Source organism: Cervus canadensis, chromosome 22 (assembly GCF_019320065.1).
Source record: "Cervus canadensis isolate Bull #8, Minnesota chromosome 22, ASM1932006v1, whole genome shotgun sequence".
Lineage (NCBI taxonomy): Eukaryota > Metazoa > Chordata > Mammalia > Artiodactyla > Cervidae > Cervus > Cervus canadensis.
This window is the reverse complement of record NC_057407.1, coordinates 18,023,051-18,041,029: the sequence shown is the minus strand read 5'-3', so window position 1 is coordinate 18,041,029 and position 17,979 is coordinate 18,023,051. Positions and strand designations below refer to the sequence as shown.

The 17,979-nt window shown below is 38.6% G+C and overlaps 1 protein-coding gene across 18 annotated transcripts in view; it reads left to right on the top strand.

Annotated features, from left to right (window-relative positions):
* CFAP20DC (CFAP20 domain containing) overlaps positions 1-17,979 on the top strand; it is a 261,187-nt gene that overhangs the window by 24,029 nt on the left and 219,179 nt on the right. For 13 of the 18 annotated variants that reach the window (XM_043441979.1, XM_043441974.1, XM_043441975.1 and 10 more), the window contains exon 5: positions 6,192-6,257. The exons of the other annotated variants lie outside the window; for them this stretch is intronic. In XM_043441979.1, coding sequence (XP_043297914.1) covers positions 6,192-6,257 — 66 coding nt within the window. The remainder of the gene's footprint in view (positions 1-6,191; positions 6,258-17,979) is intronic. 18 annotated transcript variants of the gene reach the window in all.

The window sequence follows — 17,979 nt, the reverse complement described above, 5'->3', positions numbered from 1 at the left end:
GAATGGTTTGGTTTATTGAACATCTATAATGTGTTAGGTTTGTTTCATATTGTATTTGCCAGGTTTGGTAAGGTGGTTAATACCAATTTCATATATTTCTATCTCACATTGCTTTAGAGCTACAGGTGAGCTGCAGCTCTGATTTAGCTAGAGGTCAGCTGGATGTCTTCTTATTCCAGAGCCTGGATTGAACAAACAGCTCCTGTCTGGAACAGCTGTTCTTGAGACAAAGGCAGAAATGCAGGAACCTGAGCAGAACTACACAATCTAATTTAAAGCTTCGGCTCAAATATGTATGGCTCATGTCATTTCTACTTATGTCCATTGGCCAATGCAAGTCATATGGCCGTGTCTAGAGTCAGCGGAACAGGGGTTATATACCTCCTATGTGAAAAAGAGACAGTAAATAATTATGAACAATGATAGTATATAATCAAACACAAGCATCCTCATCTCATTCAGTTATCACAACACTCAGAAATGTGAATATTATCACTGTTGTACAGTTTATTAATATAACAGTTATATGATGAGCACCTGCCATGTCCTGGACACTGAGCTCTGGGAATGCTCACTGTATTATATTTTGACAGTATGGGTTTATTTTATGTAAAATGTTCTAACTCTCAGAGATATTCCTACTTTGTTGTAAAACAGTGGATCTCAAACTTTTTTTTGGTCTCAGGACCCCTTTACATTCTTTACGTCTCCAGAGGATCTTCCCAACCCAGGGATCAAACCTGGGTCTCCCGCATTGCAAGCAGATGCTTTTACCGTCTGAGCCACCAGGGAAACCCTTAAAAATTATTGAAAACCTCAAAAGAATTTTTGTTTATATGGGTTATATCTCTCAGTATTTACTGTATTAGAAATTAAAACTGAGACATTTAAAACCTATGTATTATTTAGAAATAATAAGCCATTGCATGTTAGCATAAGAAACTCTAAATAGCTGTAACATAAAATATCTATATTTTGCAAAGTAGAAAAAAAAAGTTTAGTCAACAGTGGCATTGTTTTATACTTTTGCTGACCTCTTTAATATATGGCTAGATCGAAGACAGGAACATTCTTATATTGGCTTCTGCATTCACTTTCTTATGATATAATACTAATACAGCATGTCACCTCTGGAAAGCAGTATACTTGTGAGAGAGTAAGAGTGAAAGAGACAAATGACATCTTGGTATGGCTCTTGAAATAGTTTTGGCCTCACAGAGCCCCTGAAAGAGTCTTAGAGACCCTCAAAGATCCCTTAAGCACACTTTGAGAACTTCTGTGCTAAAGTATATTTATGAAAACAAATACATGACATCCTTAGTTAGTATATTTTCCTGGAGCATCACCCTTGTGTTATTCTATTTTATAAGTTACATAACTTTGTTAGGTAGGCTTACTGCTAGAAGAATCCACAAATCTCAGTGACTTAACACATTCATTTCTTATTCATATCACAGTCCAGTGTAGGTCAGTAGTAGGGACTCTGCCCCTCAACAGTCGTTCAGGGACCTATGCCCCCTAGGGCATCAAAGTCTTCTAGTGGGTCCTGTCTATCTGGTCAGCAGGCAAAGGAAGAGCCTAGAGAATCACATATATGAGGTCATGTTCCTCTTGCCAGAATTCATATACAACCCATAACAGTATTGGAAGCGGAAGAGTGTATCTGGTTCTGTGTCCAGAAGAAAAGGAAGCAGCAGGGTTTGACCAAGGCATATTGTCCTCTACCAGAATAAGCAACTAAGTTCTATTAAACAAGTTAAAAGAAAACTTGATTATTTATGGTCAACTTTTTTGCCCTATGAAACTTAAGTGGTATGTAGTGCAAAGCAGTATTGCCTCATGCTTTGAGAAAAGTTATAGGGACTTGAAATCTAAAATTAATTTTTAAATATTTAAAATTATTTATTTTGAAATAATTTCAAATGTAAAGCCAAGTTGTATAAAGAACTGCATATTGTACCCTTTTCCCAGAATCACCAATTGTTAATATTCTGCCACATTTGCTTTTACTTTTTCTTTGTGAATATACATAAAAGTGGGAGTATATATGTGTACATACACAAATTCCCCCAAATTATTTGAGAGTAAAGAGTCTGCTTGCAATGCAGGAGACCCAGATGCAATCCCTGGGTTGGGAAGATCCCCTAGAGAAAGGAATGGTGTGGGTTCTGGTTGGTAGGTCATTTTGCATGTTCCATCAATTTTGCTACAATTATTCTTTTAGGAGAAGAATCCAACATTCTCTGGCCCAATCAGAGCCTTGTTTAGAATGCTGGACTAGGAGCACCATTTCCATCTAGCACCCATGATGTGACCATGAGGATAGAGTTGATCCAAGTGGCAAGAAGGGAGAAATAGAAGTTGGGTCATTGATGACTGTTTTGAGCTGTTAAATCAGTCAGCCTTGAAGCCTACCCTACATTTGTGGTTCCCAATTATGTGAGCTATTAAATTCTATTTATTAAGTGAGCTAGCTTGGGTTGGTATTCTGTTAACTTTTGACATAAAGAATACCAAGTGATATTCCTAGTAACAAATAGTAATGACTGTGTTGCTTTAAATTTAAAAAATGGTAAGAAAGATGTATGTATAAAACTTTCTCAATGCCCGACAAAAAGAAATGAGTATTAGGGGTTTTTTATTGTTGTTATTTATGTATTTTCTCACCAGCTTGGTGGTAGAACCCTGGCATAGGCTACTAAGGAATGTGTCACAGTCCACAATGCATATCCCAAGTTCCAGAGAATACTTGGGTTTATTTTAGTAGTTGTTAACAGTTATGGAGAGGAGCTTTAGATACATTTGGACTCATTTCAGTTAACCAGACCAACTTGAGTGAATTAAAATATAGTGGTGGAGGTGTCAAATGCCAGGTATGTAGGGTGTCATCTGAAGTCCAAGAGCAGTAAGGATCTTGGCATGGCACCCAACAACTAAAAACCTTAAGCACTCACTGTCTTTTTCATCTTGGCTTTTCCTGTGTTTCTGCTTCATTTCCAGTCTAACCAGGCAATTTCAAATACATAGTGAGAGAACGTGAGTGTGTTAGTTTGAGTCAAGCATTCTCTCCTATTCAGTTCAGTTGTGCTCATTGGTGTAAAAATGGTTTTGGAAGACCTATCCCTGAGGGCGTGGAGAAGATTTCAGGGGCTGATTCAGAAAGAGACCACAGAGTTGGCTTCTGAAGAAACATGTACATATGCTACAGCCAGCTGAAAATGGCTCTCTGATGCCTTTCTGCTTCCCTCTCAGGACTCCTGCCCCTCATTATTAGCCTATATTTCTCTGATTCGAATTCTTGCCAAGATGCCGACTAATAAGACTTTAGGATATGGGTTGTAATCCCTTCCAGGATATTTTCTTTCTTTTTTTTCTTTTAGTTTTACTAAATAGCTGTTTTACATCAGCAGCATCAACAACCTGGGAGTTTGTTAGACCTACAGATTCCTGGGTTCTGCCCCTGAAATACTAAAATAGAAGCTGGGGGCACGACCCAGCAATCCTCCAGGTGATGCTTGAAGTTTGAAAACCACTGCCTCCCAAACGATGGCCAAAACCTGGGGTCTGTCTTCTTCCCTGCATCTCCTCCTAGCTGGGCACAGTGGTGCTGCTTGCATATAGAATCATGGTGAACATTTGTTTGTTGCTGCAAAAGAGAAACCTAGTCTCTGGCCTCTGAAGAGCAAAACAGACTCCTGTAGCACAAAGGTTAGTGTCCCCAGTTCTGCAGCCTCCATCTCTTTAGGTTATCCCCAAGAGACCTCCATGTGGGGCATTTTTGGGACATTTTTCTGCCTGTGCCCAGGAAGCATGAGTATCTCCTCTTCTTCCTCCACCTCCTGACTCTCCCTCCTTTCTACTCCTGCTGTTTTCCTCTCTTCCTCTTCTTTTTTCTTTCTTTTCCCTCCATCTCTGTTTCCTCTTCCTCATCCTTCCTCGTTCCCTTCTTTTACTTCTCTTTGCCTCTCTTCTCTCCATCTTTACTCTCGCTCCTTGCCTTCTACTACTTTCTTCTTTTCATTTTTCTTTCTCATTTTTCGCCTTCTTCCTGGTCCTCATTCTCCTCCTGTTCTACCTCTTCCTGCTCTCACTTCTACTCCTAATGGGGTTAAACTTACTCAAGAAGAGAAGGCTAATGCCTGAAAGCCACAGAAGGTGATAAGTGCCATTTCTATAGTTCTAACACCCAGGGCACCTTGAGGATTATCTGGGGTCTGAGCCTGCCTATTCTGCACATGTTCCTCAAGACCTAAACTTTATGCCCTTCAGTTCTCAGCTCCCTCAGCCTCTTAGCCTACTCCCCGACCCCAAACCTAGGAATGAGCTCTCACTGTCCTGTTATGCCAGATATTTACTATCTACCTCTAGGGTGGAGGTACGGTGTTGAGAAGCTCTGGTGTTTAGAGTTTGCTAATCTCTGGATGCTGGGAAAGATTGAGGGCAGGAGGAGAAGGGGACAGCAGAGAATGAAATGATTGGATGGCATCATTGACTCGATGGACATGAGTCTGAACAAACTCTGAGAGTTAGTGAAGGAAGGGGAAGCCTGGTGTGCTGCAGTCCATGGGGTCACAAAGTCAGACACGACTGAGTGACTGAACAGCAACAAAATCTCTGTAGTACACATACGCTCCCTACTATGACCACTTTCAAGCTACCAAGTTGACGCCACTGAATGCGGAGCTGGGAAAGAAGCTTACAGGAGCCTCTCACAAACCAGTCAAACCTTTTATAGCACACTCTAAGGAGGGCCTTGCTAGCTATGGTCCTTATACAGTACAGCTCATTCCCTCCTCACTGTAGATGTTTGAGAGTTAACCATTAATGAATAAATTACTGTAAGTTAAGCCATCACTTGTTTGTTTACTCTTTAACATTCATTTTTTGGGACAGCCATTGGAATAATTAAAAACAGCACAGTATATAATAATTGCCACAACACTGCCTTTTAGTTTAATTAAATAAAATCAACTGTAAATACTGTCAAAATTGCAGCCCTTTCAATGATTTGTCAAACCCTTTTACTTATGAGTCTGAGCTGTTTCAAGATACCACTATAAATTATAGTACCTTTTGGGTTATATATAACATGTTTGTTTATGTAACAAAGTTTGAATTAATATTCAGTTAAAATGTAGAATATCATTCAATTGCCTTGTCTTCTGTATTTGCATTCTACTGCATTTTTGGTGGCTCTTTATTATTTTTAAGTAGTTTGACATTGTGTTTTATGATATATTTCTTCCTGTAACACTTGCATACAGATGGAAATGTTGGGAATCTAGTTTAAGGCTGATTTTTTTTTTTTTAATTCTGTTATGTGATTGATCTGGTCAGTGAACAAGAAATTCTTCGAGGCCATCCATCACTCCAGGCAGGAGCTGAGCTAAACCTTCTAACTCACTGCTTTCAGTCAGTCATGCAAGATTCAGGTTATAAATATTGAATGTGCAAACAACTGTTTAAATCAGCTGTCCTATCTATTTTATGCAATTTTAGTAGAAAAGCAAGCTGATACATTGTTTAGTGGTAAGAAGTAGAAGATGGTGAATACAGTATTATCTTTCCATACGTCATTGAGTTAATCCTGTTGGCAAATATTTAAAATAGATCAAATTAATTCTTGTTCCCTTAAGTTAAATTAGAAGTAAGGCAACTGAGCATGTAATTTATGTAGCTTTTTTGGTTTTTATATTCAAACAGTAGCAATACTGTTAGTAATTGTAAATGTGGCCATCTGTCATAAATATAGTAGCCAATTGTTAAATGCTTAGTTCTGTGAATTTTGTTACCTCTTTGCAATAACAAAAATAGCTTAATATTTGGAAAATATTTGGTCAGGAAGGGAAGTAGCATCTGGTTTGCCCTGCCTTTCCTGGTAAGCATCTAGAATATTGAATTTGTGCAGGTGTTTGTTCTTCTGCTACTTGGAGTTGTAACAAGTGTGCATACTTTGACTGGTGTTGATAAATGCAACAGATAAAGTGCCAGCCATTTGTAATAAATCTAGGAACCTTTTTGTATGTAATGAACTTAGGTAAACTTCCAAAATTGCTCTCTGTATCTTAAGTTTATTCTTCAAATTATATTATGCTGGCAACATTCTTTCAAGTAGATGACATGTACCTAAACCCACATTAATAACACACGTGAACTGCTTACCAAAGAGGAATATTTATCTCCCTTTAAAGGCACACAGAGGTGTTCAGCAGCTTATGTCTCTTAGTTGTTGGATTGCAACCTAACAGAAAAGCTGGGTAAGATTTTATGTTACGTTCTCTGCCAAACTGTGCTTGTTGCTTACCTGTATCCATCTTTCTCTTTCTTTAATAGAATTTTGATCAGGATAGCCATGGCCCTAGCTTAGTAGACTCACCTTCCTAGACTCCCTCTTAGCTAAAGCTGGCCACGTTATGCTAATAATCACAAATGAAGTGCCAGTAGAATTTACTTGGTAGCATTCATAGACAAGCTTTTAAAAGGTACAGGCTTAGCTAACTTGCATCTTTGGCACTTTGCTTTTTCCTTGTTTTCTGCCTAAAGTATAAATTCAACACATGAAAGTACAGCAGCTTTCTTGGGAGAATGAATGCAGAACTATATACTGAAGATGGCACAGTGGAAAAATGGAGAAGATACTTGGGTCTCTGATGGCTTTATTGAGCCACTAACCTTCCTTAATTGCCTATCCTTAGACTTGAAAGGGTAAATAATCCTCATTCTTGTTTAAGCCTTTATTTTTCAAGGTTACTTACAGTCTAACACATTCTAAGTGATACACTTCTCTTCCTAAGTTTTCTAAGTCAGAATGAAATTATGCATTGTTCTCTTAATAATCTTAATCTACTTGGGAATTATAAAAATAACTTTTATGTTATATCTTCTTGTTAGTATTAGTCACTCAGTCATGTCTGATTCTTTGTGATCCCATGGACTACAGCCTGCCAGTCTCCTCTGTTCCTTGGAATTCTGCAGGCAAGAATACTGGAGTGGATAGACATTCCCTAATCTTCCCACCCAGGGATTGAACCCGGGTCTTCTGCATTGTAGGCAGATTCTTTACCGTCTGAGTCACCAAGGGAGCCCATATCTTTGTGAGGAAATAAATCAAACTAGAGTTGCCATATTAATAAGCTTTTTTATTGATAAATGTAACAATGGTATTAATAATTTTTGTAGTAAAAATCACAATTGCAGGAAAAAGATCAGATAATTTTCTTAATACCATCCGTCAAATCATATTTCCCTTAGTCGTTGATCAATCCCTATCACCTTTTCTTACCCTGTTCATAGTCAGTTGGAGGCTAATTTATAAATAATTATAATGTAGTATTATAAGTCCTAGAAATATTTGTCACAAATATGAATATGATTTTATTATTTCCTTGCTTAAAAGCTTTCCCTAATCTTTGATGTGGTATTAAAGGTTGCTTCATTCTGGCTCTGATTATCTTGTTTAATCACATCTCCTTCCTTTCTCCCAGCATATTTCTCAGCTCTGTCTGAAACCTCAGTCTAAAACCCCTGAATTATTTCTTGGGTCTTAAAACTACCGCATACTTTAATTCTTCCATGTCCTTCCTTATCCTTTTACTGCTGTACCCTTTCATATCCATCTGTGAAATCCCACTCATTCTAAAAAACTGAGTTTAGATGTCTTTCTCTCTGAAGCTATCTGTGACTCTCCCAACTTCATATTCTGTGCTTTCCATAATACTCTTTTGACCCTTCTATGATAGCATTTCTTAGATTGGATTATGGTTCTTTACAGATAAGTCTTTCCCAATAGCCTGTGAGTTCCATGAAGTGTTAGATGAGCTATGTTTTATTTTGCAGCTCCATTATCTTAAGTTAGTATCTGGAGTGGAATTAATACTCAGAATTTTGGTATGCTTTTATAAAAAGAAAATAAAAATATAAACTTTCTATACTTCTTATTGAATACTAGTATTATTTACCTGTTTATTAAATATATCCTGTGAAGGATATGCTGCTGGTGATTAAAGAATATTCATCAATTACATAAAAAATAGTTATCCATCTGGGTCACCTCTGCATTTGCTTTTATTGGTTTTTGACTGACTTTCTTGCTTCTTTGCCTGTAATTTTTGGGTTACATACCACACATTGTGTGTTAAGAACAGTAAAGCCTGAAGTAAATAGCCTTTGCCTTCAGAAAAGAGCATGTCCCTTCTTTCAGGCTGGTGAGGGTGTAGGGGTTGAATCAGTCTATGGTTGGGTTGGGGTCAGGCTTTTTTGCAGCTTCAGTATGATTCAGTTTGTTACTAATCTTTTGAGGGTAAGGTCAGATCTTTCCCTTCAACAGGGCTTGAGTTCTGACCACCAGCAGATTTAGCAGATCAGCAGAAGCATGTCTTTTCAAACTGTGACGGATATCTCTGCTTTATAATCTAGGTGTCAGGTCTTTGGGCCACTAGGGAATTTCCATTCTCAGTCCTGCCCCTGGCTTTCTTTATCTCTGAAGAACTTTTTTCTCTTGATGCTTGACCCAAGCCTACTGAGGAAGGATGCTGTATACTCTGTGAAGGCTTAGACTCCCTTAAAAAAGGCCTCTGTTCTCCTGGACACCAGTAGCCTCTGTTACATGAAATCCCAGAGTGCCTTAGATGAATTTCTCTCCACTTCTCTGCTCCACCCTCTACGTTCAGAGTACTACCCCAAGCACTTGGTGAAAACCATGGGAAAAACTTAGCAGGTAGAAAGAGGCTTGCTTCGTAGTGGGACTTCTCTGAATTCTGATCCATCCTTTCAGCCTGCATGCAGCTGGTAAAAATTAGGCTGGTTTCTCCTTACCCCAACCCACGGCCAATTCTTTGTCTCCCTTCTAACCTGCTAGAAATAAGAACAGCCATGGGTCTCTCCTTTCCTCTGAAGGGCTCATTTACTTCTGGAATTGAGTTCATATACGTCATTTTGCATCCTCAGCTCTCTGCTGGATATTTTTTAAAAAATGGTTTTTTGTTTACCAAACTTGTTTTGGTTACTAGACTGAGGGTAAGGATCTTTTGCCACTTTGTACATCCTAGCCTCCCTTCTCCCTTCCACTTGTCCATCCATCCATGCTTATGTGTGCGTATGTGCACAAGTATATATTATTTAATGTAGGAATATTGTATATGCTTTTTATTGATGAATAACACTATATCTTGTGTATCATATCCTTTCTCTATATCCCCAAATTATCAAAATTATTTTCCTGTTATTGTATCTATTGCATGTAGAAGGAAATAGTTTCAGCTTTCCCAAGGAAATAAATTATTTTCAGTGAAAATCACCTTTGTTTTACTACCTTTGGTGTCTTGGATATTTTGCAGATGAGGATTTACTGGTTTGTAATGTCTTTCAGGCTTCATCAAAATCTAGAAATTAGAATAATCACCGCTTAAATTTGATTAGTTCACAAATAATGTGGTCTCTGTTGACCACAAGGAAGATTAAGAATCAAATGAAAATATTTAATTAACATTAAAATATTGAAACTTTTATGACAGTAAGAGCTAATGATAGTTTTATGACAGCTATGGCCTGCCTAGTAATAGAGAGGTGGAATGTTAAACATGATGCTATCAGTATTATTTCATATCAGTTGGGTTTATCTCAAGTGACTAAAGTGATATAAAAATGACTGACTACAAACATGAAGTTTAATTCATATCAAATTTACATAAGAACAAAATTTAAAAATTACTTGAGAGCAAAATTTATACATGATAATATTTTACATATGCTATAGTCTCTCAGTAGAGAGGTATTTACCACAGAACACAGTGTTGTGTAAATGACTTAGTATCAGTTAGCTCTTTTTACCTAACCAACCATTGCAAGATTCAGTGGCTTACAAGTGTTATGTATTATTTCTCATGTATCTGCGGGGTGGAGTGGAGTCGGCTGCTCTTGGCTGGGCTCGCCTGGGCCACTGTGCTTGAAGCCACGCTGGGCAGGCGGCCTCTGCACACTCTTTTATGCTGCAGCAGAAGGGCTCTGGCATCTCCCCGCAGGGAGCAGATAGTGGTGGGGTTGGCCACATGCCATAATGACGCACAAGCTTAAGCAGAACAAAGAGGAGCATATATGAGCCTGAAACAGGCAAAGATGTTCCCAAACAAGGTGACAAGTTCAGTACAGGAAGTGGTGTTCTTTATTTTTTGGTAAGGAAGTTTTCCAGGCCCAAGCCCCATTCTTGTGCAGCCTAGAGGAGGTCAAAAGACTACACACATGAGTTTGCCTTTCCCAGCATGTATGTTTTGCCAAGAGAAGAGTGTCAGTTAATTCAGTTGGGTTAAGAGAGCCTCTTCTATATTTAGTTTAAGCAAAAATCAGTTTTGGAAAGAGTCGTTAGTAATTGGGGGCAATGAAAGTGAAATAAAGAATAGTACTATAAATATAATCCTACTGTGCAAGCAGCCTATAGCTTGCTATTCTAAAGCACATCTAACTTTCCAAGTATTAACTCTGTGAGTCTATTAAATAGACTAGGTTACATAACACCTATAAGAATGAACAAGTTTCTGGCTAATAAATCTGTGCAGCAAATTTCATTTCCTTCTTTCCTATTTAGAACTTTTATAGAACTGTGACACCCTGCTTGCCCTGATCCACTCATTATATCCATTGACTTTAGGAAAAAGAGAAATAAGAAACTGGATTGTTATAATGCATAAAATGAATATCTGCCTTCAGATGACAGAGAATCTTATCCACAATGGTTCATAATTCTTAAAGCCTTTCAGTCTTTTCCCCTCCCTACTATGCTGCATTTTTAGTGTAAGTGATCAGTGCATTCTCCACCCACTCTGAACTCTGGTAACTCTTGAAATGTTTGTAAAATAGGTCTTTTGATTCATCATATAACCTTAGGAAAGAACTTAAGATTTTCAGTCAGAAATCATGGATGTCTCACAGCTTTGTCATTAACCAAGACTTTGGGCAAACAATTTAATTTTCTCGGAGCTCCAGTTTCTTTGTGCGTAAAAGAAGAAAGCGCCTACTTAGTGTGAGGATTAAGTTCAGTGGTAAAAAGAAAGTGCTTTTTAAGCTGTGCAAATGTTAGTTCATGTTGAAAGAAGGTCACAAGCCCTCTCTTTTTCATATGAACTTTAAATGACAGCCTCTTTGGTGAGGAACAAAGGTAGAGAAAAGTAGAACCAATCCCAATTGGTAAATCCAAGAACATGGATTTGGCATGCCTCGTTGCACCTGGCATTCACACCAAGCACATCAGATTTGCAGTTGACAGTAGTAATAATAGAATGTAAAATTCAGTAGTTCTCTCTGTGGTTTTATTAATTTATAAGAAACTTTATCAGTTTTTCCATATGGTGTTCAGCATGCATTTATATCAGTATTTCCTATAGTCAAAGTTGTAGTATCATCAGTAGTTCTTAATACTTAAATTACTAAGTTTTTTTAGAATTTAGAATTTTGAGTGAGACTTTAACAGTTGCCCTGTAAAATTTATTGAATGGATTAGTACATGATTTCACCATTAAAAATACTTCCACCACCTTTTTTTGCTTAAAGTCATTTTAGTTATGCTGGATGTAAAATACATTGTTTAAAAAAACATTTATTTTTTTTAATGACCTTTGTTTAAAAATTGCAGAGGTGACCCCTGGGATAAGATCATGTATCCCATAGGAAGGTCTCTGATGTTCACTCAGCACATGTGTATGAGAAGCACTCATATTAGCATACTCTCAGCCACTCGGGAGTAAGAAATACTTATTAATTCCCTTTTGTAGATAAGGAAACTGAGGTTCTTAGAGTATCTTCCCCAAGGATTCTCAGCAGATTAACACAACAAGGACCCCAACTCAGTTCTGTCAAGCTCTGACAAGCCATGTACTTTTAACTTCATTATTCTGCCTTCTATGCCAATAGTTAAGATGGTATCCAATCACTTGGTTTTAGTAACACTGTGAAAGTGTTAGTCATTCGGTCTTGTCTGACTCTTTGTGACCTCATGGGCTGTAGCCTGCCAGGCTCCTCTGTCCATGGAATTCTCCAGACAAGAATACTGGAGTGGGTTGCCATTTCCTACTCCAGGGGATCTTCCCGACCCAGGGATTGAACCCTTGTCTCCTCCATCACAGGCAGATTCTTCACTGTCTGAACCACCAGTTCCTAAGCAGTAATACTGAGGATATTTTTAAATGCCAAATGTTAGTTATATTTAATACCAAAAGTTAGCCTTGTGTAGTACTTCACTTTTTCTCCTTAGAATGTTCTCAGTTTTAGAGTTCTTTCTTTACCATAAATCACCTTTATGTCCTTCCCCTCAAGCCACACTAACTGGCTGGGGTCACGGGGAGCCCTTGACTCCTCTGAGACCAAATAATAACATCAGGTTCTTCTCTGTCCTCCCTCATGCCCCTCTTTAAAAGTGAGGTTGGCTAGTTCCCCACTTCGGAGAAATTAGAAGATTTTCTCCTTCAAAGGCCAAACTCCTAAGCCTCAGGGTACTACCTCCTTTTCCCTTGTATACTTTCTTGTCTATCCCTCTTGTCCTGTAGAGATGGTATACTGGACCCAGGATTTTTAGAAAGAATCTTTGAGTATCAAATGTCAATACTAACTACATAAATTATAGTTTACAATACCATGTTAATTATTTTACCATTGATTTAAGTCTTCTAGGTCTCCTCTCTTTCCTTTTTTTCTGTTTTTATTCAGCAGTCCTTAGCCCTTTGAACTTACTTTTTTCTAACTCTGTCATTTCTTTGATTCCAATATGCATCCTAGTTTTAGTAACATTTAATTTTTTTAATCCTCCTGAAATTAAGAAAAGACAAATTCGTAACTTTTCATTCTCTAATTTAAATCCAGTTGTCTTTATTTCTCCCCCATCAGGCTCACTTCACCCCGTTTAACTGTTTCACTGAGTGATGTCCTTTTTTGGCTGAGTTTCCAATCAGTGCCCTCAGTTCAGTTTAAAACGATGGTGTTTTCCTGTTTTATTCACCTAAGCCTGTCTCGATGCCTTGCGTGTGTGTGTTTCTTAATAGTTACTCATTGTCCATAATTTTTTTTTTTTTTATGTTGGCCCTCTTGAACTCTGTCTCACAAATTCCCCAAATGGGGCTTCCTTTTTGGAGGGACTCAGCACTCTACTCTGTACCCTGGAATAAAACTTCTAATGCTGTTCATCAGCTCCTCAAAGCCCTCCAGTGCCTCTCCCCCATCCCCCCACCCACTCTTCTTCCTCCATTTCTGTCAGCCTAAGTTTTCCAACCCTTCTAGTCTTCTTGGATTGTCCTTGAGTCCCCACTGTCAGAACTGACAGGTCCTGAAAGGTTTCCAATTTCTGCTGACACCTAGTTGGAAGACCTCCTTCAGTGTTCCCAAATCTCCTAGCAGGCATCAGAATCCCTCCCTGTCTTCCTTGATAAGGATTTCATTTCCAGATTTTATCATCAGGTCACTGTTTCCTCTACTGAATAAATTAGCATAGTGTTAGAGTCTTTACTGTTAACACAGCTCAGTTTCTTTGACTCCAGCCAAATTGGATTGCTAAAAATTTTGACTGACACTTGAAGTCGAAACACTTCTTCATTTCTGTACCTCCACCTCAGATTTTTATCTACATGCCATTCCTGGCCATTGCAGGGAACTCACACAGATGGAGAATAATGCAGCAATATGGTACAAAAGGGTAAAGAAGTGGAAATTCAGATGTGTTATTTGTGTATTAAATTATAAATTTGGTATCTGATATTTCAGATACCAAATTGATAAGTGCAGATTCTAGATACCTGATAAGACCTGTTAAAACATTTCCTGAGTTAGCTTTAGTGACTAACCACAGTGTGGTCCTTTCCTGGGAATAGCCCAAAGAGAAAAATCTGAGAGGGCCAAGGGTGCATTTAAATGTGCAAGACACATATCTCCCAGGCTTGTGTACCATCATTATTATAGTTCTCCCAGGCTTTATAAGTAGGAATCCCTCTGTCTATCCCTCCCTCTTTCCACTTAACAAACACGGGTGGGTATGCGACTCTCATACATCTAAATAGTGACTTACCATCTTCCGTCTTGTCCCCTCTTGACACTGCCAGTCCTGGCTGTTCTGGTCCCTGTCTCAAGCCTGGAGCAGCCTCCTTACCCAATCTCTGGCTCATGTTTTTCACAACTATTACGATGCCTCTTAGTCTTATTGCAGCTTCCCTAGTCCACCAAACTTTAGTGTTTTCTAATTTTCCACCACATAAAGCATAAGTTCCACTGGCCTTATGCAAATAATCCATTCTCTGTGTTCACAGTAGCATCCACTCTTACCACACATACAGATTTTGCTTCTCGTCATCAGACACACACAGTCATTCCTGTTCTGCTTTCTTTTCTGTCTCTAGCCATCAGTGAATCTCCCTTTCGGGTGTGGCTGCTAGTAAACTTTCTCTGGTATCCGAGTCCTCATCAGTGATGTTGCTGATAAGCAATAAAGAGTCAGTGTGCAGTGGTTGCCCTTCCTGCCTGCTGTGGGACCTTGGGTGAATTACTTAACCACTTTGTGCCTCAGTTTTCTCAACTAAAAAGGATATTAAGAGTACCAAATGATCCCCAAATCTCTATGCTTTATGACAACGGGCATTTATTTCTTGCTCCTGGTACATGTGGGTTGAAGCTCTACTGTACTTTCCTTTTTCATTTCAGGATGCAGGCTGACATGCCGTCATCAGGGTCAGCATTGTGATGGCACCTCAAGTGCCTCTTAGAACTTTGGCTGGGATGGGTCACATTGGCTCAGTTCTGTTGGCCAGGTCTATCACTAGACTGACCTTAGAGTCACTGGAGTAGGAATGTATTCTCCTTCCACGGAAAGGACCAGGGGGTATTTGTGAACAATAATGTCGTCCACCTTGCTGTCTCATAGGGTTATTGCAAGGTATAAGTGAGTTAATAGGTATGAGTGCTTAGAAAGGTCCCTGGCATACAGTAAGGTCTCAAGTGTCAGTTGTTGCTACTTTTATTGTAAGTTGTTTGCTAGGTTTCTGTGCTAAGCATTTTACATGTATCTTACAGTTTACTCCTCAAAGTTGATATTATTATCCCCATTTTAAAAAAGAATAAACTGAGGCTTACAGAGGTTGAATTGTCCACAGTCATGCTATTTGCAAATGACAGAATGGGCCTTTAAGCCAGGCCTGCCTCCAAAATCCTTGTTCCTGATCTTTTACTGTTTTAATAAATCCAACCAGTCCATCCTAAAGGAGATCAGTCCTGGGTTCATTGGAAGGACTGATGCTGAAGCTGAAACTCCAGTACTTTGGCCACCTCATGTGAAGAGTTTACTCATTGGAAAAGACCCTGATGCTGGGAGGGACTGGGGGCAGGAGGAGAAGGGGACGACAGAAGATGAGATGGCTGGATGGCATCACCGACTCGATGGACATGAGTTTGAGTAAACCCCGGGAGTTGGTGATGGACAGGGAGGCCTGGCGTGCTGCAATTCATGGGGTCGCAAAGAGTCAGACACGACTGAGCGACTGAACTGAACTGACCGAAACATGTACTGGGAAGATTTCTCCTAAACTTTATGAGCCTATTTCACTGCTGCCACTGCAGTCTCTGCCACCCTTGCAGAGACCTTGCCATGACCTTGAAGGACTTGCCTGTAGGCAGCTGCCCTCCCAAGAAACACAGCAGCCAAAGTCCCAAGACTTTGGCTATAATGAACTTCAAATTTGTCATTAGTTCCTTTATTCAAGCAACATAGAGGTAGATTCTGTGAAAAACCAGCTGAGTGATTGGTACTTGGATTTTGAACCTCTTAATCCCATATTTTGGAGAGCTGAATTTATATACCACTCTGACTTTTCATTCTGTGCAGTCCAACTTGTCTAATTATTTGCTGGAATATCCTCTACTCAAGACAGAAGCAAGACTCCACAGGGTGTCCATCTAGATATTGTTATTGAGAAAGTTACCTATTAGTCTCTCTGTATTTCATTAGTGGCCAAATGGCAGAATAAGGAATGTAGGCATATGCAGTCCTGTGAGGTTAGATCTGTTCACCTCCAAGATTTAAGGTTTGGAGTATGCCCTTATGGAAACATGTTGGCCCTCATCTTTCAAGCCCAGAGCAGGGCTAGCCCTTCCATCTCATACTTGGTTCACTTATTGGTAGTGCTTCTTCCATGAGGATGTAAGCTTCATGAAGGGAGAGATGCATGATCTTCTGCATTTCCCCTCAAGGCCTACAAGCTTGGGGATATCATTAGAGTCTGCAGAGAGAACATGCAGAGGTGACTTAGGTGCAGCTCCTGTCTTTAGGCCTCGCATTATCTCTCAGCTCTTAAATAGAGACTTATATCTGTATCACTAAATCAGGGTTTCAGATTTAAGGAGAAGGAAGCATAGAGAAGTGGTAAGAGTACATTCTGGAGCCAGACTGCCTGGTTTATATTCCTGCTCCCTACATACTGTCTGTGAAAACTTTGAGCTTGAATTTTCTCATCTATAAGGTGGGAATAATAATAGTATTAATTTTACAGACTTATTGTGAAGATTAAATGTAAATACTAGTGTTAGAAACATATATAAAGCTTCAAGATATGTTAACTACTACAAAGAACAAAATAACACAGGTGAAAGCACCTGGAATTTCCTAGAACAGTGCTACTCAGAGTGGCCATCTGCTTTGAGCTAAGGAACTTGGGTCATGAGGTAAATTAACACTCACCTTCCTTCGAAAAACCCTTGTTAGGAGGGAAAAAAAGTTGTGCTTGGGGATAAAGTTGATTTACACTCTGGCTACAGCTGCTTGTCTTCTTTATAAACAGTAACAGTTCACAGCCATTCCTTTTGTTTCCCTGACCTAGGACATAGTAGGCAGTCAGTAAATTTAATTATGTGCTCTAGCCTGATAAAAACCTTCTTTTTAAGATATCTTTTTAAGGTAAATGAATAAATTTTCTACTTAATGAACTTTGTAAATTTTAAGTTCCCAGTATGTCACACATTGTAAATCTGTGTTATACTTATTTATAGTTTTTCTGTATCTTCAGTTTAGAAATAAGGTAAATCCAAGCCTTTTTTTTTTTTAAAAGCTATGAATATTTTTTTTTCAGTTTTTTTTTTTCCAGCAGTGAGTAGATAAAGGCAGCCATATAGGCCATTGTGGGAAGTCTAAAATGGGTTTTACCAGATCGCATTTTATTTTTTTTTTTGTCATCATGTTAGTGTTTATATACAGAGTCAAATTTAAAAAAACCAAGCATAATTTTTGCAGGTAAGATTTATTTATATAAATTAGTTTGGTACTGTGGCAGTTGTTGTTTCAGCAAAAAATGTATATGTATTGCTATGTAGAAAGAAATTAATATATAGGTTAACTTTTTTACCTCATTTATAGCAAAGCAATTTAATGTGAAACTAGTAATTGTATTAGTCTTGATTCTCTAGAAGAAGAAAATCAATAATATGTTTTTTCTTCCAGTTTTATTGAGATATAAGTGACATATAGCACTATGTAAGTCTAAGATAGGCAGCATGATGATTAGACTTACATACATCATGAAATGATTATACTAAGTTTTGTAAATATCCATCAAGAACTAAATATCCATCAAGAACATAAATATTTTGTAAATATTCATCAAGAACTAAAGAGCCTATTGATGAAAGTGAAAGAGGAGAGTGAAAAAGTAGGCTTCAAACTCAACATTCAGAAAACTAAGATTGTGGCATCCAGTCCCATCACTTCATGGCAAATAGATGGGGAAACAATGGAAGCAGTGAGAGACTTTATTTTTGGGGTTCCAAAATCACTGCAGATGGTGACTGCAGCCATGAAATTCAAAGACACTTGCTCCTTGGAGGAAAAGCTATGCCCAACCTAGATAGCATATTAAAAAGCAGAGACATTACTCTGCTGACAAAGGTCCATCCAGTCAAGGCTATGGTTTTTCCAGTAGTCGTGTATGGATGTGAGAGTTGGACTATAAAGAAATCTGAGTGCTG